The sequence below is a fragment of the Aptenodytes patagonicus genome, chromosome 8, assembly GCF_965638725.1.
Source record: "Aptenodytes patagonicus chromosome 8, bAptPat1.pri.cur, whole genome shotgun sequence".
Taxonomy (NCBI): domain Eukaryota; kingdom Metazoa; phylum Chordata; class Aves; order Sphenisciformes; family Spheniscidae; genus Aptenodytes; species Aptenodytes patagonicus.
Window position 1 is genome coordinate 6300493 of NC_134956.1, and position 17068 is coordinate 6317560.

The following is a 17068-nucleotide window of genomic DNA, read 5'->3' on the forward strand; positions in this document are numbered from 1 at the left end:
ATTAATCGTTGTGTGCCTAGTCTGTTTCTGATCAGCTGAAATCTGCAGTGGGAAGGGTGGATGCTGAAAGCAGTCCTCCAGTGTCCTGTGGCTAGTAAGAGTTACTCAGTGTGCCATTTTCAGCTTGGCCATGTTTGTGTTTTGCTGCAACTCTCCATAGTAGCGCAACTCTTCCTGGCAGTAGGAGCATCGTTGGGTGGAGTACCTTGCGTGAACAAGAGCGCGTTGGGAAGCTCTTTCTTGTCGGGGACTCCGGTCGATCCTTTATTTCCTAGTTGCCACTATGGCATAACGTCTTTCCCTCACTCTAAACAGCACACTAGAGAAATGAGAGATGACTACAATGTATGTATTCAAAAATCCATTCCAGCTATCAGGACATGGTACTCCTTTATCATGCTTTGCCCCATATCTTGACCAGACTCTTTACAGAAACGACCCGAGCAAGCGGAACTGTTTTGCTTTGTCTGGTATCTTACTATTTGCATAGCCAGGAGGTGGTTGTTGTGAACTATCCTAAAGTCTTGCAGGAGCCTGCATCAGCTTGGATAGTCCTACTGTTGCTCAGCAATGATACAGGAGCATGGGGCAGCTCATAGCATCTAGTCACAAAGCTGTTTGCATATGCTTTAGATGACAGTGTTCTGGTGGCACGATACAGAAACACTACCCGGACTGTTGTCTTCTAGCCATCTAGCCTGATGTACTCAAGTGACAGTTTCGCTATTTCTCCAGACTGTGAAAAAAGCTCTCCCATTTCCAACCAAAAGTGGAGATCCTTTAAGGTGTGGCTGTTTTATCTTCTGCGGTGGTTCAGCCTTCCATCTGGTGATGAGGATTTACTGGAATGGACAAGAAGACGCAACAAGCTATCCTGCTTCTGTCTAGCTCCCAAGAGAATCATGAATTATACACAGAATAAACAAATCACCTGATATGTCTGTCATTATATCATAAAGGACTTCAATAATTCATGCAGCTTGTGAAATCCTTACTGAGACCTACCCTCTGTAACCTTATCTGTGCCGTGGGGGATGGGATCTCTTCAGCCTCCACTCACACTGCATATGTAAAACAGAAGGAGTCAGCAAGAAGGAAGGTTTTATCCTAAAACTTCATCTGTATAACAGGTTGCAAAATGACATGCAAGAGTTGGGGTCTCCAGGGGTGCTGAAAATGACAAGTGGCTGCACTGGGTGAAATTTATGCAGGTAGCGTGCTTCATAAAACTGACACCTATTCACTTATTAATTCATTGTGTTTCAAGTCCAGATTTATGACAGGCTTTGAGATCAGGAGCCCAGTTCTAATCCTGTGCGACAAGAGTGCAAACATGGAACCCATGGGCTTCTCTCGCTCCTGATGTGTGTCAGCAAGCGTGCCATAGAAATCTAGTTTCAAGATGTAAATAAGAGCATAGCTTTGAAAAAAGCAGGGAGGCTAAGGCATTAGGTTAGCTTTGGCTCCGAACAAAACAGTTAATTGTTTTGGGTAGCACATTGCTGGTATCACCAGTACAGCTCCAGTAATGATAGCCATTGCCTTTGGCTTATTTTGCTTGTGTTACAGTCCTGGAGTTGCGTGCTGGTGCTTCTGTGACTGTCACATGAGAGGTCAAAGTACTTGAGCCACCCATTAAAGTTTCCATTCGCAGGACCATCCCCATAGCAGCAGGAACAGTTGATCTGGATCTCCAGATGTAAATTCAGTAACTAATTTATTCCTGTTGTAAGGCAACCAAATTCAGTTTTGCTTATACAGTTGGTAAGTGGCTTGATTAGACTCCCCCCATGGCAGAGGACTTCTTGCTGAACTTGTTCTGTCTCCCAGCTGAAAATAGCAAACTAGTGTACCATCCTGAGGTGCCTGGTTCTGCTTCCACTTACAGAAGTATGAATTGGTGGCAATGTGCTGAGATCAGATTTACTCCTTAAGACTGTGAGGATTAATTCTTGCACGTTTTCAATGTGTTTGGGGATCCTCATATGGAGGTCCTGCCAAATAACACTCTTAATGTCCAAGTATCTGTGACAGGATGGCTGCATCATTGAGTGATGGCCTGAAGATGAACTCTAGGCTATATAAGGATGGGAGGAACTCGATGATGGGGCTCATGGCTGGAAGTGCCTTTTGGGAAAGCGCTCTCCTCTGCCGTACAGTCTGCAGAAGATATTTGCTGTGGTTGCTTTGCCGCCATTTGTTCTTTTCCTTGTTGTATCAATGAGAGGCGTGTGCACGCGTCTGATCAGAAGAATGCAGTGCCTGCATGGGGGCCTTTCGCAGCACTGCCGGGCAAACGTACCATCTAACACATTCAGTGACTTCTTCCTCTTTCTGTTGGCAAATCATCCACCAACAGATTGTAGTTTTCCTCAAACTTGCTCTTAGGCTTTAAATTATTCACTGAATTATCCTTTGGCCTCCAGCTCCTTTGCATATCAAATACTCCAAATCAGCTTTTTGTAAGGTTTGAAATTCAAGATATTTTGATTGGACACGTAGCTCTCAAAAAGTAGTTATCGTGGCTCTTTGTCATACTGGGAGGGCATTTCAAGTGGGGTCCTGTAGGGATCTGCCCTGGACCTACTTTTATTCAATAGTTTCATTAATAACTTAGACAATGGAATGGGAAATATGCTTATAAAATTTGCAGGTGACACTGAGGTAGGAGGGGTTGGATGTACTTTGGAAGGCATTATCAGAATTCAAAATGATCTAGAAAAATTGAACGGTGAGCTGGATATCAGCAAAATGAAATTCAGTGAACACAAATGCAAAGTGCTGCACTTAAGAGGGGAAAAATCAAATGTACAAATACAGAATAAAGAATATCTGTCTGGGTAGCAGTGTGGCAGAAAAGATCTTGATAATTATTGTGGATCACAAACTTGAGTCAATGAAGTGCTGTCATAGCAGAAGGGCACACTTATTCTGCAGTGTACAGTAGTTTCTTGGACAAGACTTGGGGAAGTGATGTTTCTTCCTCATACAGCACTGGGCTTGACTTCTGTTGGAGTACCTGATCTTGCTTTTTGGCATGAGCCTTTGGAGATGTAGGTAAACTGTAGAGAATCCAGAGCGAGGCAACAAAAAGGATGAAGTGTTTAGAAAACAGGGCAAAAGAGGGAAAGCTGGAAAAAAACCCTGAGTTTGGAGCAGAAAAATAAAGAATTGAAGGGCAAAGGATGCAACAGAATAACGATCTTCCAGTTCTTAGGAGCTTGTCATAAGAATTTTTCAGTGTCTGCTCTAGGTGGGATAAGTGGGAAGAGGGAAGTGAGATTTAGGGTGGATAAGAAGGGAAGTTTTTCACCACATGGTGCAAAATGGAACTGGAAAAAGGTACTGTGGGGATCTTGGGTTCACCTTCAGTGGAGGATTTAAAGAACAGATTAGACAATACTTCATGTGGAGGGTTCAGGTGTTTACGTGTCCCAGTGCAACTAATGGTGGAAGAGGATTCCCGAAGCCCCTGCCATCCCACATGTCTGTGACTGACCGAACATCTACTACCTGTTCTGTTTCTAGATGGAGTTAGGCCTTAAATGGTTAATGCTTCTGTTTTCTGATGGAGAAATCACATTTGCAATTCTCCTATTGCCCTAAATGTCATTGGTGGCAAGTTGGTGGTTACTGCTGGTTTTCCCACAGGTACCTACAAGAATGTTTGTGCTCGAGAACTGTTAATGAAACACAAATTTTCTGCATAACTGTCAGACTATTTTCCTCTTCCTTCTTGCTCGGCTCTATCTATCCTGCAGGTCGAGAAAACTCCCCAGTTATCCTTTTTACTTTATTGTAATACTTGTTGGGGCATCAAACTGGGATCAGGATGGATCTGGTAGGAGGTTTGGCACTTGCTTGTTTTTGCAAGACATACCCTGCTGCAAAAAATTGTAAAGACGAGGCAGACAAAAGGTAGTATAAAGAAACAGGCACAGAAAGTTAGTGTTTGAATCAAGGAGAACAAAGTAATTTGGTGATAGAGCTGAATGTAGAACACACTATCCCACTATCTTTCCCTTTCATGTGTCTTAAAGATCTTCCTTGGGATATAGTTTTAATATTCATTTGTCCCTTCCTTCCCTCCTATAATAATGTCAAAGATGCATGCTTATTATAGGGGAGACCAGATGGTAGAGGTGAATAATATCTTGACAAATATTAAGAACAGACTAGTCCAGCAGGCAAATTTTTCCACTCCTGCTTTATATAAACACCTGTGCACATACTCTAAATTAAAAAGGAGTCATAAAAGGACAATGTGGGGGGCTTGATAACGTCTGGAAGCACGGTCAGTAAATTATTTGGTAATTTCAAAGGAAACAGGTGCTCTGTGGAAATTGTATCTTCAAAAAGAAAAAAAAAGGCAACTTTGATGTGTAAATATTGGCTCATGTGGGGTTTTACAGCCTAGGTATGTAAGAAATTAAGAAAACTCAGAGGGGGCATGAGTGTGCACATACACACATGCATGCGTGCGCATTGACACACATGCTAGTATAGTTAAAGGATTAAGCATCTTGAAGGAATAAGCCAATTATAAGAAGTTCCTGCACAGCAAAAATTAGACAACACAGTAATTAATAACCTTATTAAATAGCAATATTTGGGCACTGAACCAAAGCGTATGAATCAGAGTGAAGCATTCTTGGCTGAACACACTGCGTGAAGCGTAGACACTTGTACAGAACACTCTCTGTGTAGAACCCAATAAGCTTTGGGGCAGTATATCTACTTAGCAAGTAGTTTTTTCCTCTTGTCCTTTCATGTTTGTGTGAATCTTTCTCTTATTTTTTTGGGCCAGGAAGGCAGCAAGGGACCAGGATGTGAGTTTCCTTTTTTTTTTTTTTTTTTAACCTCCTCTTTTGCTCGCAGCAAAACAAGCACTCTCCTAAGGCTGCTTTAAAAAAAAAAAAGTGTCCTCAAGCAGAAAACTCATTTTCTTTCCTCTTACTTCTCCTTTCCCTGTGCTTTTGTGAGAGGCCGCTTGCAACAAGGCTTATATTCAGTAGTAGTTTGTGTAACTGCCTTACCCACCCCTAGGTTAGACATGAAAAGGTGTGACTGCAGCCCGTGAAGGGTCTGTCCCGTGTACCCTGAGCCACCAAGGGGCAGAGTGACCTTGGGCTGAGCTGCAGTGGTACGTCGTCGTGGTGCTGGCCACAGGCTGTCAGTGCATGGCTTGCACTGGTGGCTTGTCTGCAACTATCTTCAGCTTCTGCACAGAAGACCAGGATTCCAGGCTGCCATCCGTTGGGTGCACAAGTGTGGGAGGATGTGGGCCAAGGACAGCCTTTCTCCTGTCTTTCCAGGCAGTTCTCATTTTCTTCTGAAGCCACACAGCTGGAGCAGTGGTGTAGCCTCAAACCAACGTGGACATGCACAGAAGTCTCTGCAACTGCTTGGGTCACCTAAAGCATGAGACGTGCCCTAACCCTAAATAAGGGTTGCTGTGACCAGTGGCAAGGCCCAGGCACCCACTAAGCGGGAGCGGGACAGGCGGGATGCTTTGCTTCCTGGCCTCGACTGCAACAGCAGTGATTTGCCTCTTGATGTGCTGCTTGTCACAGTGAATATTTTTGAAGCTCTGCTGCTTTTTTTAAGCCTACTTTATCTCATCTTTAAGAAAAATCAAATATGCAAATTATGAAATCAATTAGCATTTTCGTAGTTTTCTTTGGAGAGACAGTGATAAATGGTGTTGTGTTTTCAAAAATCATTTATGTCCCTTGTTAAATGTTGCACAGGAGGCTGTAAATTATACAGGGGAAGGAAACAAAACTGGTTTTCTCAGTGCAAGAGATTTTTAATGTATGTGATCATGCTTATGCATATGATAGCTGTAGAGTTGTTAGGTTGGAAGAGTCCTATGGAGACTCCCCAGCAAAGGCAGAGCCAGCTGAGACGATGGGGATCACTGGGATGTGCTGTGCATGTCCCTGCTAAAGAGGGGACAGGGGATGGCGGGGCTGCCAGGCTCCTTGCATGCGGTTCCTGTAGGCACAGAGCCACTGAACGCAATCACAAACACTTGAGCTCAAAGGTTTTCTCCTTGCCCATGTTAATTCACTACAGAGGACACTAAAGTGGTACTTGGTTTAAGGGGGAGACTGCACACGTGGTTCATAAAGGGGGCCCAGTGGCTTTCTGTGAGCAGCACTACGTCCATGCTAGTGGCTTACCAGTCGGTGCATCAGCTGTTTTCTTTATGCTTTATTTGTAAATGCCATTTCACAAGAGCAGTAGGGCACTCCAGGCTGTGTGTTTTGAGGAGTTATCACTCCTCAAGCCCTGTAACGCCACCTGAGGCGTGCAGTAATGGCCCAGGAATGCAATGACTGTCATATCTTATTGCTTACAGCTTCCATATGAGACACGCTTCAAAGAGAAATCTCCATGTTCATAATGGGCTATCAGTTTCTTTACCCTCTTCATCCTTGCTACGGTCGTCTTACATAAAATTAAGTGCAGTGGCTGTGGGAGAGAAACAAGAGGCAGAAGGTCAACTGAGACAGAATAATAATGGGGTTTATGTTTGGGGTTTTTTTAAATGGTAGCTTTCAACCCAGCATATGGAAAGTGAGATGAAGCCTCCAAATTCTGGGATGTGGCTCACTCTGAAGACTTCGGGTCATGGACATTACCAGGGCTAGAGGGACATAGTAATGGGTCAGATACATACAAGGGCCTTTGCCAGTGCTGCGGTGTGGGTAAGGGATGTACTAGTTGGAAAAAAGATTTTTTTTTTTTTTTTTTACTGCCACTGGCAAAAGCTCTCATATAGCCATACTACAAAAAAAAAAAGAAGCTGCTTCTGCTATTAACGTTTTTTAATCTAGAAACCTGGTGTCAGCTATGCAGAAATCCCCTCCTGCCTTTTTTAATAGTGTAATACACTTTTTTTTTTAATAGTGGTGTCTAAAGCTTGTACTACAAGGCTTAGCTGGGCTTTTTGGGAAACTGCTGGTCTGTAAGGTTGAGAGCCAGGTATCATAAGGGTGCACAATTAAAGGGAATTGCAGTTTTTCTCATGAATGAAAAATCCAATGGCTTTTCCCTAAAAGAGTAGTACTTCTTGGGGCGGAGGCAGGGGGTGGAATAAGTTAAATTTTTTTTTTTTTAAACCAATCTGCTGACCAAATTTAAATGACTTTTAAATCCCAGCCCAACTGAGCGCTCAGTGTCTCTTTTGCATATACCAACAGAGTAATACTGATGCCTCTGTCTTCCTCTATAACTAATCCTCTCTGAAGGCTTGGCCATACGTGACATTTATGCAGATATGAGCAGTTGTTAATATTGATGGATACAGCTCAAGATGGGCAGTAATTTTCCCTTGCTGTGGTGGTGCAGGTGTTCCTGGAGAGAGCTGACACAGGCAGGTGTCCCTGAAATCGAGGATCTTGCACAGAGCTGGAATTAAGGAAAGGTGTCAGCTTCATAAGTCCTCAACAGGGTTTTTCGGACCTATGGCTGAGTATAATTGATTTTTTTCAGTTCACTGGACAAACTGGAGGAAGGGGAAAAAAAAAAAATCAGTTTTGGTGTTTCAAGGTATTTTTTTTAAATGAATGATTTGTGTAAAAATAAATAACTCTTGGTGAAAATACTTCAGAAGATTTATGGGTAACTTTGGACAACCTGAATATACCTTTGATAGCAAATGTTTGACTGAAAAAGGAAAAGAAAAAAAAAAACCACCCAAAACCCCTCTCAGCTCTGTTTGTGACCCATTATCTTTACACTGGCAGTCCCACTGGAGGCTTTGCTTTCCCTCCTTTGGGAGAAAGGTGGGTTTGCAGATGTCTTCACCCACCTCCTTCCCTGGATTTCCCCTCCTCCCCAGCCAGGCTCCCAGGGAAGAAGAGACAGCGTTGCCTCTGCAGGAATGTGGGAAATAGCATAAGTTACACTGGAAAACTGGGAAGATTTGGTGTGTGCAATTAAATCTTGTTTTCATCCGCAGCCTTGTATATTATTAACTGGCATGAATTTTGCCTGTGTGAGTAACACGCGTCTGTCTGCCAGTCCCTCCCTCTGTCTCTGTTCGTCCCCCCCGCCCCTCACAAGCGATGCTTCAGCTCTGTTCTGCCAGTCATCTCAGGCATCTTTCTGCTTTGATATTTCTGCACAGCTTTTGGGCCATGCTGTATAATTCAGTCCTCTGTGGCCTTGCTTCTTAGCTGGGTTTCTTTGCTCCTTGATCTCCAGGAGGGCCTCTTCTGTGGCTTTGTGTGTGGTGGGGGAGCGTGTGTGGGCTCCCTGGGGAACATCTCTTTGCATGAAGATTGAAATCACTTCGTGAACCTAACCAAAGTGCAAAACCCCCGAGCTGGTCTGCTCCCTCCCACCGTTGCTTTGCCATGTTGCTGGCCTTACCTTCTACTCCCTGTGCTCCTTCCCTCCTTTCTCTGGTGTAGCGTTGAGAGATGAACGTTGCTGTGGAAAAACCACCGGCGGCAGTGCCAAGTGGTGCAGAGGCAATCGAGCATTGCTTTTCCAGGTCAGATGGGAGATTTGACATTTGTGTGGCCAGCGGCTGGAGTCAGGAAATCTCATTAAAGGACAGGGAGTTATCAAGTTCTGTGGATTTAGAAGAAGGTTTTTTTGTTGTTTTAACTTGGTGTTACTGCTCTCAGTGGAAATCTGTGTGGTTGAATACATCGGAGGGTGTTGTGCATGTTGGAAGGACTGGCAGCCAGCTCCCTTGCAGTACAGGGATCAGGACAAAGGAGATCATAGAATCATTAAGGTTGGAAGAGACCTCTAAGATCATCGAGTCCAACCGTCAACCCAACACCACCATGCCCACTAAACCATGTCCCTAAGTGCCTCATCTACACGTCTTTTAAATACTTCCAGGGATGGGGACTCCACCACTTCCCTGGGCAGCCTGTTCCAATGTTTAACCACTCTTTCAGTAAAGCAATTTTTCCTCATGTCCAATGATGATGATGTCCAGTGGGATGCCACGTGGTAGCTCCTGGCCCTTTCCGCTGCCCCAGGGGGCAGCTCTGCCCATGGTGGACAGAATTGGTGCCCGGCTCAGGTTGGGCTTAGCTGAAGGTGCAAAGCAGCTGAGCCCTCGGGCACTTGATGCCCTGTGCTTGGCTCCTGGCTCTGCCCAGGGCTCTTCTGTTGTGCTGCAGCAATAATCCATTGCTGCAGCTGGACAGGCACCGCTGGTCCTGCCGTGGCTCTGTTTGCTCTCTGCCACAGAGCCCTGCTGAAGTAGTAAGCTGTTTTCTGTACGCCACAGCACTTCGACCTTATTAATCACTCTGGGCTTAACTAATTATCTGCTGCAACTGTTTATATAAGAAGGTGCCCGGGGGGAACCTCCACGCCTTGCAATTTTGGTTGTACCTTTTTCCCCCTTTTCTCTGTGGTGTCTTGTGCATAAATTTTGAAGTCTTAACATTTATAACCTGCCCCAGCTGTAGTTCTCAAAGCTGCATGTTCTTGGTATTTCTGCACCTGGTGCTGCAGAAAGAGAAGTGTTAACTTAGCTGAGGGCACTGATTTCCTCCCTCTCCCTTCAATCACCTTGCTTATCTGTGAAGTGTCAGGGCTCTGACTCTTTCTCTCTTTCTTTCTCTCCCTTTCTCTTTCCCTCTGTCTCTGTCTCTTGCAGTATGCAGTACTGGGCCAGGAGGCTGGAGCAGGAGATTGATGGAGTAATGAGGATATTTGGTGGAGTCCAGCAGCTCAGAGGGGTAAGCTGTCTGTCTTTTACCTGTGCTGCCTTCTTTGTGGCAATGAATGTTCTCATCTGCAGAAATCACTTGTGTGAACACTTGCAATAAGTCACCCTCTCAGCTCATTCTATGTGCAGGGTCATGGCTGGCTGTGCTTCTGGTTGCTGGTCAATTTGATGCATTTATCGAGTGTGTGGGAGTGAGTGTGTTTTGTATCTGTCTGTCTCTCGGGCTGCATGTCACTGCTATCTGAGCATGTACCTGTGGGTTTTTTTTCTATATGATACACTAAATGCATCTTAAATCCAACTAACCTTTCCTCCAGGGACTGAAGGTAGTTTAATTTGTGGTTTAATTTTAAACTTCTGTTGACAAAGCAGGAAATGTTCAAAGGATAATTTGACTAGCTGTTGGAAGCTCTGTGTTTTTAAGTAGACATTGCAGGTAAAACTGTAATTCTTGTTCGGCTTCTGTTTCCAAGTGCACAAAACAAAACCCTGTTACTGATGCTGGCATCTGCCTCCTGCTCCCTGACTTAGCACCAGGGCCCGGGTACGGCAGGCTGCGGAAGCCGGACCTCCTCTTTTCCTGGCAGCAGTGCTCTGGGTTGGGTTAGGGCAGTTACAGAACGGCTTTGTCATGGTTTATTAGATTTGTGGCTGAAAGGGTCTTTAAGACCCTCCCTGTTTCCTCTTCCCAGTAAGACCCAGTTTCCCTTTCCCAACACTGTTGTGCTGACTAGCTGTTTTGAAATTGAATAACTTGAAGTCAGGGTTATGGTGTTAATCTAAAGAAAATAGGCTTCTCTAGCATGATAAATATGTTGCCCCAGAAGAAAAGCATGGGGTGTATTTGTGTTTTCTCATGGCAGTGGCGTGTTCTTCTCAGATGCCAAAGATTTATGGGCCTCTTACTGTCTGTCTTACACTAGTAGCTCTACTGGCTTCAACAGAACCGTTCGTGTTTTATACTGTCGGTTGTAACCCATTGTCTAAACATGGAAGTTGCACTATTTTCTTTTAAATGCATTTTAAAATTAGTTTAACTGAAGGCTTGCAAAACTCTTCATAGTTCATCCATTCATTCGTGTTCATATTTGAGCTCTAGAATAGTGTATCTGGGCTTTGCTTGCATTCATTTCAACTGGATTGATATAAACTTCATGTGCAGCATGAAAAGCATATACACTGCTTTGGTTTTAACAAATATTTTTGATTGTATCCATGCATTTGTGCACTGCAGTTTTGCATGTTGGCAGGGTCTTGGAATCAGAGCCAGGGATGCAAGTTTTCCAGGCAATACATAGACGCAACAGCCGGCATACTCTTTAGCAGAGCACATTTGAAGGAAAAAAAAGACTGCCACTATATTTTGTACATGTCCTCTCTTACAATTTGTTCTTATTAGCTTTAATTCTGCTCCTTTGCATGTTAAATAGGTATATCGTGTAATTTTTTTAATGCCATAATTAAATAGAAATTACACCTCCAATTTGCCAACACTTGACTCCTATTGGCCAGTCAGTCAATTACAGGTAAGAGAGCTTCCCACTTTTTCTGTTTAATTCTTCTGATAGAGCGTAGTGCATCACTTTAATGGATTCATACCAGATAAGCTGACTACAGAGGGATTGAAGGGGTTTTTTGAAATCTGTTTTGGAACCTTCTTGTGAAGGGAGGGAGCTGTGCATGATTGTTGTATCTGATGAATGCATAAACCACCTGCAGCCAAGAAATGAGCTACTGCAAATTCCAACATGCAGCTGTTAAAACACCAGAAAGGACTGGTAGAGGCTGTCTGTGGATCTCCAGGTGGAAACTTGGGACGTGGAGTTCAGGTTTGATTCATAAATGCAATATCAGGTGAATGACACTTAATGACCACATCACTTGCTAGTGCAAACTAGCATAGCTTCACTGATGTGCAATAGCACAGGGTGCTTCATCCTGAAGAACTCGGAGCTGTACTCGCAGGGGTTCCTCTTACCCACCAGTTGCATACAGGTTCATCTGGGTTGCAGTATGGGAGCTGTTTAATGTCATAAAGTGGTACCGTAACCCACTCTGAGACATGGATAAAAAAATAATTAAAAAATCCATATTCTGCTGCAACCACGCTCGAAATCTAGAGGGTGGCAACTAATTCTTAAGGTTGGGACTTGGTCTGTGCTTCCCTTCTTCTCAAGGGCGCTACCCGGGCATGACTTGGACTTTGTAGCTCACCTTGCTCCATTGTCGTGCTGGCTTGCAACCAGGATGCAGGTGTTGGAGTCCAGTACCAACCCACAGAGCTGCGGTGCACCCTGGCACAGAGCGAGCAGGCTCAGGGGAGAAGGGAAAGACACTGCCTGAGGAGCAGTGGGAGCTGAAATGTCCATCTAGCTGGAAGTGAATCCCACCCACTGGGATTTCTCGGGAAGGTTTATTATTAAGCAAGAATTGGTCCATGTGGGGCAGGAAGGATAAAGAAAAATGGGGCGAGTAGAGCCTGTTTTTTGCCAAAACTTGCTGGTGTTCTTTGGGGTTGCCATGTTAGCCTGGGACATTCAAAGTGTCTGCAGAGGGGGACTTCTGGTACATAGTGCATAGGGAGTGGTATTAGAAGTAGGAGAAAAAGTGCTCCAGTGTCACCGAAGACAAAAGTCTTCCTTCTGAACTCGGTGGGGTCTGCCGTACAGATGATGGGTCCCACTGCCAGCTCTCATGGGTCTATGAAGCCTGTAAGCACTGGGGGTGTGTGCCATGCCAGAAATGGATCTTCCCTTTCCAATTCAGGCCTGACTATCAAAGTGACAGACCAGTAAATAACAATAAAAATACCCTCCTCCTGAGGTTTGTCAGGTTTACTTAGGAATATTTTTTTTTTCTTGGGTTGCTGTGAAAGGATGTGGACCTGTTCTTTGGTTATTGACTGAAATCGTATAACTGTTGTGGCATATGAGGCATGAAATTTATTGTCAGAAATATGGTGTCCAGGAACATAACAGTGCTGAATATTTTATCTTGCTGGAGTGCTGCCCACCCAAGAATGATTTTTATTTTAACTCTTCGGTCATTTCCTAGAGTTGGGGTACTAAATGTCAAATGCCCCTACTTCCCTCCTCTCCTGCAGGGTGAACAGGCAGTCATCTCATATGCTTCCCCTGGGGAGATTATCCAAGCTTATGCCATTCAGATGCTTCTTTGCTCAAATGGAGTGTTTTTCTGTAGCAATTACAGAGGAGGGTGAGAAGCTCTGAGATTCAAAGGGGTGTCACGCCAGGGGCTTGCCTTTCAGCTGTGAGACACCACCTCATTTCTCTCCTGAAGTCCAGACCTTGAAAACACTGAAGTGCAGATCTCCCCGTCAGTCAGACTGGCTGTGGTCGGGCTACGTGCATATCTGAACGCTGTGGGCTTGGGGCTGTAGGGAGGACGGTGGCCTTGCCGGGTTGATTCTCTGCCCAGTGAAGTCAGCGTTCAGCCCTCTGGCTGCTTGTGGTGCAGCACTGTGTTGGCTGGCCGGTTGCTCCCGGTGTGCCTCAGAACAAATCCCAGCACTCGGAGATTAGGGCATGTTGCTTTGCCTCTCTGTCCTCGCCTCCCTTGTAGCTCACCAGAAATAATTGAGAGCACAAATCATTGCTAATTTAACTCTGACTGGCACAATGATATGTGGAACCCTAAAATGCTAGCTGAATAGGTTGAAATTCTTTAAATAATTTTATTCTAGAATGAGGAATATTACACTAAAAATCCAACTCCCTGACTTCTATTCTTTTTCTGTTAGTGACTTTCTTCGTGGCTACAGTGGACTCTTCATCACTTTGCAGGACAATAAAATGTTTGGTTTTGACATTTCCTGCTACACTTGCACTAAATTTCTGTTTCTTCTAGAGTTTTGGCACAAGTAAAAGTTGTTGACTGTAGTCAAAAGTAGACAAATCTGTTGTGTTTCCAGCCTAGATGGTTTCTTCATGTTGCAAAACCTGCTCCAGGGGAGACTTTGTGGTTGAGAGAGATTTCCTGTGCTGGTGCAGCCCTGTCCCAGCCTACCCGTGTCCTGATATGGCAGCAGAGCCGTGTGTGCCACTGGGTTTTGTGCCTCGCTGAGCAGCTCCCCTGGATGTCGTGTTAAACCTTCCTTGCTGGATAGCGAGGCTGAGGTTGCAAGTCTCCTCTGGCTTGTTACCTAAATTGTGTTTGATCCTATGTCTCCTGAGGTGAGCAGCTAGCTGGTCACACCATCTCCTCCTCCTCTAGTACCTTTTATCTGTAGCTGCCTGTTAATGGGCTTGTTTCTTTGCTAACAATTACTGAGGAAGCCAAAGCCTTCAGAATGAGATAGGGGGGAAAAAACTAAGCAGTGTAAGTGCTGAGCCCCCTTTTCTGCGCTGTCTTCCTTTCTGCTCTTCTCTCTGGCTGTCCTTCCTGAGGACTGCTTCAGTAGCAGGGATGAGCACTCACCCGGAGGCGTTGCACACTGGCGATGCAGCCTTTCCCTGTTCGGCAGACAGGCTTTAGCAGGGGCGGGGTGGGTGGCAGAGCCGGACCCGTGCTGCACCTGCTCTCCTCTCAGTGGTTTGGATGAACGGAGCTTCAAGTCCGGCAAGCTGTTTTTGCACCCTCCTGCCCTTTCCTCTGGGCTATTGACGGAAGTCAAGAGATAATGTCTGGATCTGCCTCACCGGCATGTGACTGGAAGATATGGATACTGCTGGCCTTGGTGAGGCAGCACCCAGTCCATAAAGGACCAGATGGCCCCAAACCTGCGCCCAGGGTGGGGCATGGTGAGCAGCTTGCTGGCAGAGCTGGGCAGGCAGCGAGCTGCTGCATGAGCTGTGCTTGGTCCTCAGCACGTGTGACTGCATGGAAAGGAGGATGAGCCCAGGGAGCGGGTGCCCTTCGGGATGCAGCCTGCTACCCACAAGGGCTTTGCTGAATGTGGCAGAGCAGACATGGCTGGATTTGGTCCTTGTAATCAACATCTTATTTTACTTCAGTGGATTTTTCATTTCTCTATCTTTTATTCTTGCTTGTTATCTTGTGCTGTTTTCTCAGCTTTGTTTTGCCAGTTTGGCATCTCTGCCTGGCAGAAGTGCTGCTGTTCATTCATCTGGTCTTTTGTGAAAGGGAAGGACAAATCCTGCTGGCCAGGGCTTGAGGCAGAGTGACCAGGATCTGCGCAGGCGTCCCCACCTTTGTCTGCCTCGCAGCATCACCTGCAGCCTGCCTGTCCCTTCTGCTCAGCATTGCTTCTCTGATATCACCTTTTGTTTTCAAAGCATGGCCATCCTTGAGTTGAGGCAGCCACAGGTGAGGACCTGTGGTTGAGCTGTGCACAAACAACAACTTGGATTGAAAAAAAAAGTATACTAGCAGAGTTTTGGCTTGGATCTGAAGAGCTGAAGTGACATCCACCTTGTATATTGCTGCAGTCACTAGGACTCCTCCTGTGATGGGGTCTCTGCAGTACTGAGTGTTTCACATGGCTGTGTGAGTGCATCCCTTACAAGGCTGCTGGTACAGAGCTGGAGAGTTTCTTTAATGCCAGCACTAGGAGGTAAGACATGCTCGTATCAAAGGAGCTGCCAAGGTTTTCCTTTTGACTTTTTTGATCTTGGGTAACTACTGGCGTAATAGTAACATAGCCTAGATCTTCCAAGTAGCTGTGGTACTACATGATGTTTAATTTGCTCTTTTGTTTTCTCTGGGTATAGAAACAGTCACCTGGTCATTCAGGAGGGCTGGAGATTTTGGAAAGTGTTTATGGGATTTAAAATGAATGATGCTAGAGAATCAGAGCCCCCCTGCACAGTTCTCTGCAGGCAGTGTCTGAGGAGCATGTCTGCTTACAAAGGGCTCTTCCAGATGGACTGGGCATTTACAGAAGGACAGTGATGTGGTCCTTAGACATGGCAGAGTTGGGAATAAGGTGCTAATCTTCTGATATTCAATCCAGTACCATAATCCACAGTTTGGACTTCAAAACACCATAACAGAGTGCATCTGGCCTTTTCCTTCTGAGGAGTCAGCCCCAGCCTCTGGAGTGGGAGACGAGTAATGCCCAGTGACTGCACTGCGCTCGACAGAGTTCAGAGAAGGAGTTTGAGCCCAAAGCTTGGGCAACACACACAGCCAGCTGCTTATGCTACAGCAGTGCTGAATGCTTGCCTTCTTCCAAATGCCGCAAGGGAGAAAGGACCTAATTGAGTTTTCCAACAGCTAGTGCCCATCTGGGGGCTGACCAAGAGTATAGACTGTGTATCCCAGTGAGATGATGGTTCCATGCTGTTGGTTCCAAGAGCTCCATGCTCTTGGTTCCCAAGCTCATGCATTATCTGTCTAATCCTTGCTGTTCCTCTCCCCCTTTTCCCTCCCCCTCTCCTACCAGCGTGCACACAGCCTGCTTCCACACACCATTGCTGTGCCCTCCCCTGCTCCTCATGCTTGATAAGAGGAAGTGTGTGATGCCAGATAAACACATTCCTGTTCCAAACTGCTTGGGTTTATTTTAATCTGCCTGGGCCGTTCAGCAGCCTCAGCACTCTGTTCAGCACTGAGTGCAAAGCCAACAATGTATTATCAAGGAGGAGCGTTTAAATGTCCTTAACCTTACAGCAGCTTGGTTGGAGAAGGGAGATCCTCTGTCACCCTTTGCATGGGCCAGCGTCAGCCATCGTTAGCCCCCTTACACCCATCGTCTTACTTCTCACTCTTTCTCTCTACTAGAACCATATTGTATCTGTACTGGGAGATGTCAGGGAAACATATGCTCCAGCTTTTAGTACATTTGCATAATTAGAGTAATGTGTATGAATAATTTATAGCTGTATGTGGCTGCTCAGTGTGTGACGTTAGCACCCCTTGCTAAATCCTTTCCAGTGGGTGGTGCAGATCCTGCACCAGAGCCATTGTGCTGATGCAGTGTACAGCCTGTTGGCAGATGCAGGAGCCCTGCTTTGAGAGATCGGGGTGTGCATGTGTGTGTGTATATATATATATTTAGTGGAGAAAGATGGGCTCTTACAGTTGCAGGGGAAGAGCAGGCTAGAAGTCTGAGAGGCTAAAATGCCTTAGAGTCTTAGGCTCAAAACTTGCTCCATTTATGCAGAAGCTGTGAATTAAAATGTTCTGCAACATTTGAAAGCTGAGGCAGGGATTCTTCCAGCAGGACTCAGGTGTGACTAGTTTGTTAGTTTGTGTGCCAGATTCATGGGTTTTTTTAAATGACTCTTTCAGATCATAAAACTTAGTAGCTTGCAGGGGTGGGGGGTGCAAAATAAACTTGCCTGCACTGTATCACAGAGCCTGATCTCAATCAGTTGGTCAATAAATAGTAGCAAAGGGTTGCCTGGGCATTATCTCACTGTTTACCAGCTCTTTAGT

General features: G+C 45.4%; 1 protein-coding gene across 2 annotated transcripts in view; it reads left to right on the forward strand.

Annotated features, from left to right (window-relative positions):
* The window catches only part of CACNA2D2 (calcium voltage-gated channel auxiliary subunit alpha2delta 2), a 227444-nt gene that overhangs the window by 13734 nt on the left and 196642 nt on the right, over nt 1-17068 (forward strand). For both annotated transcript variants that reach the window (XM_076346119.1, XM_076346120.1), the window contains exon 2: nt 9638-9719. In XM_076346119.1, the coding sequence (XP_076202234.1) occupies nt 9638-9719 (82 nt within the window). The remainder of the gene's footprint in view (nt 1-9637; nt 9720-17068) is intronic.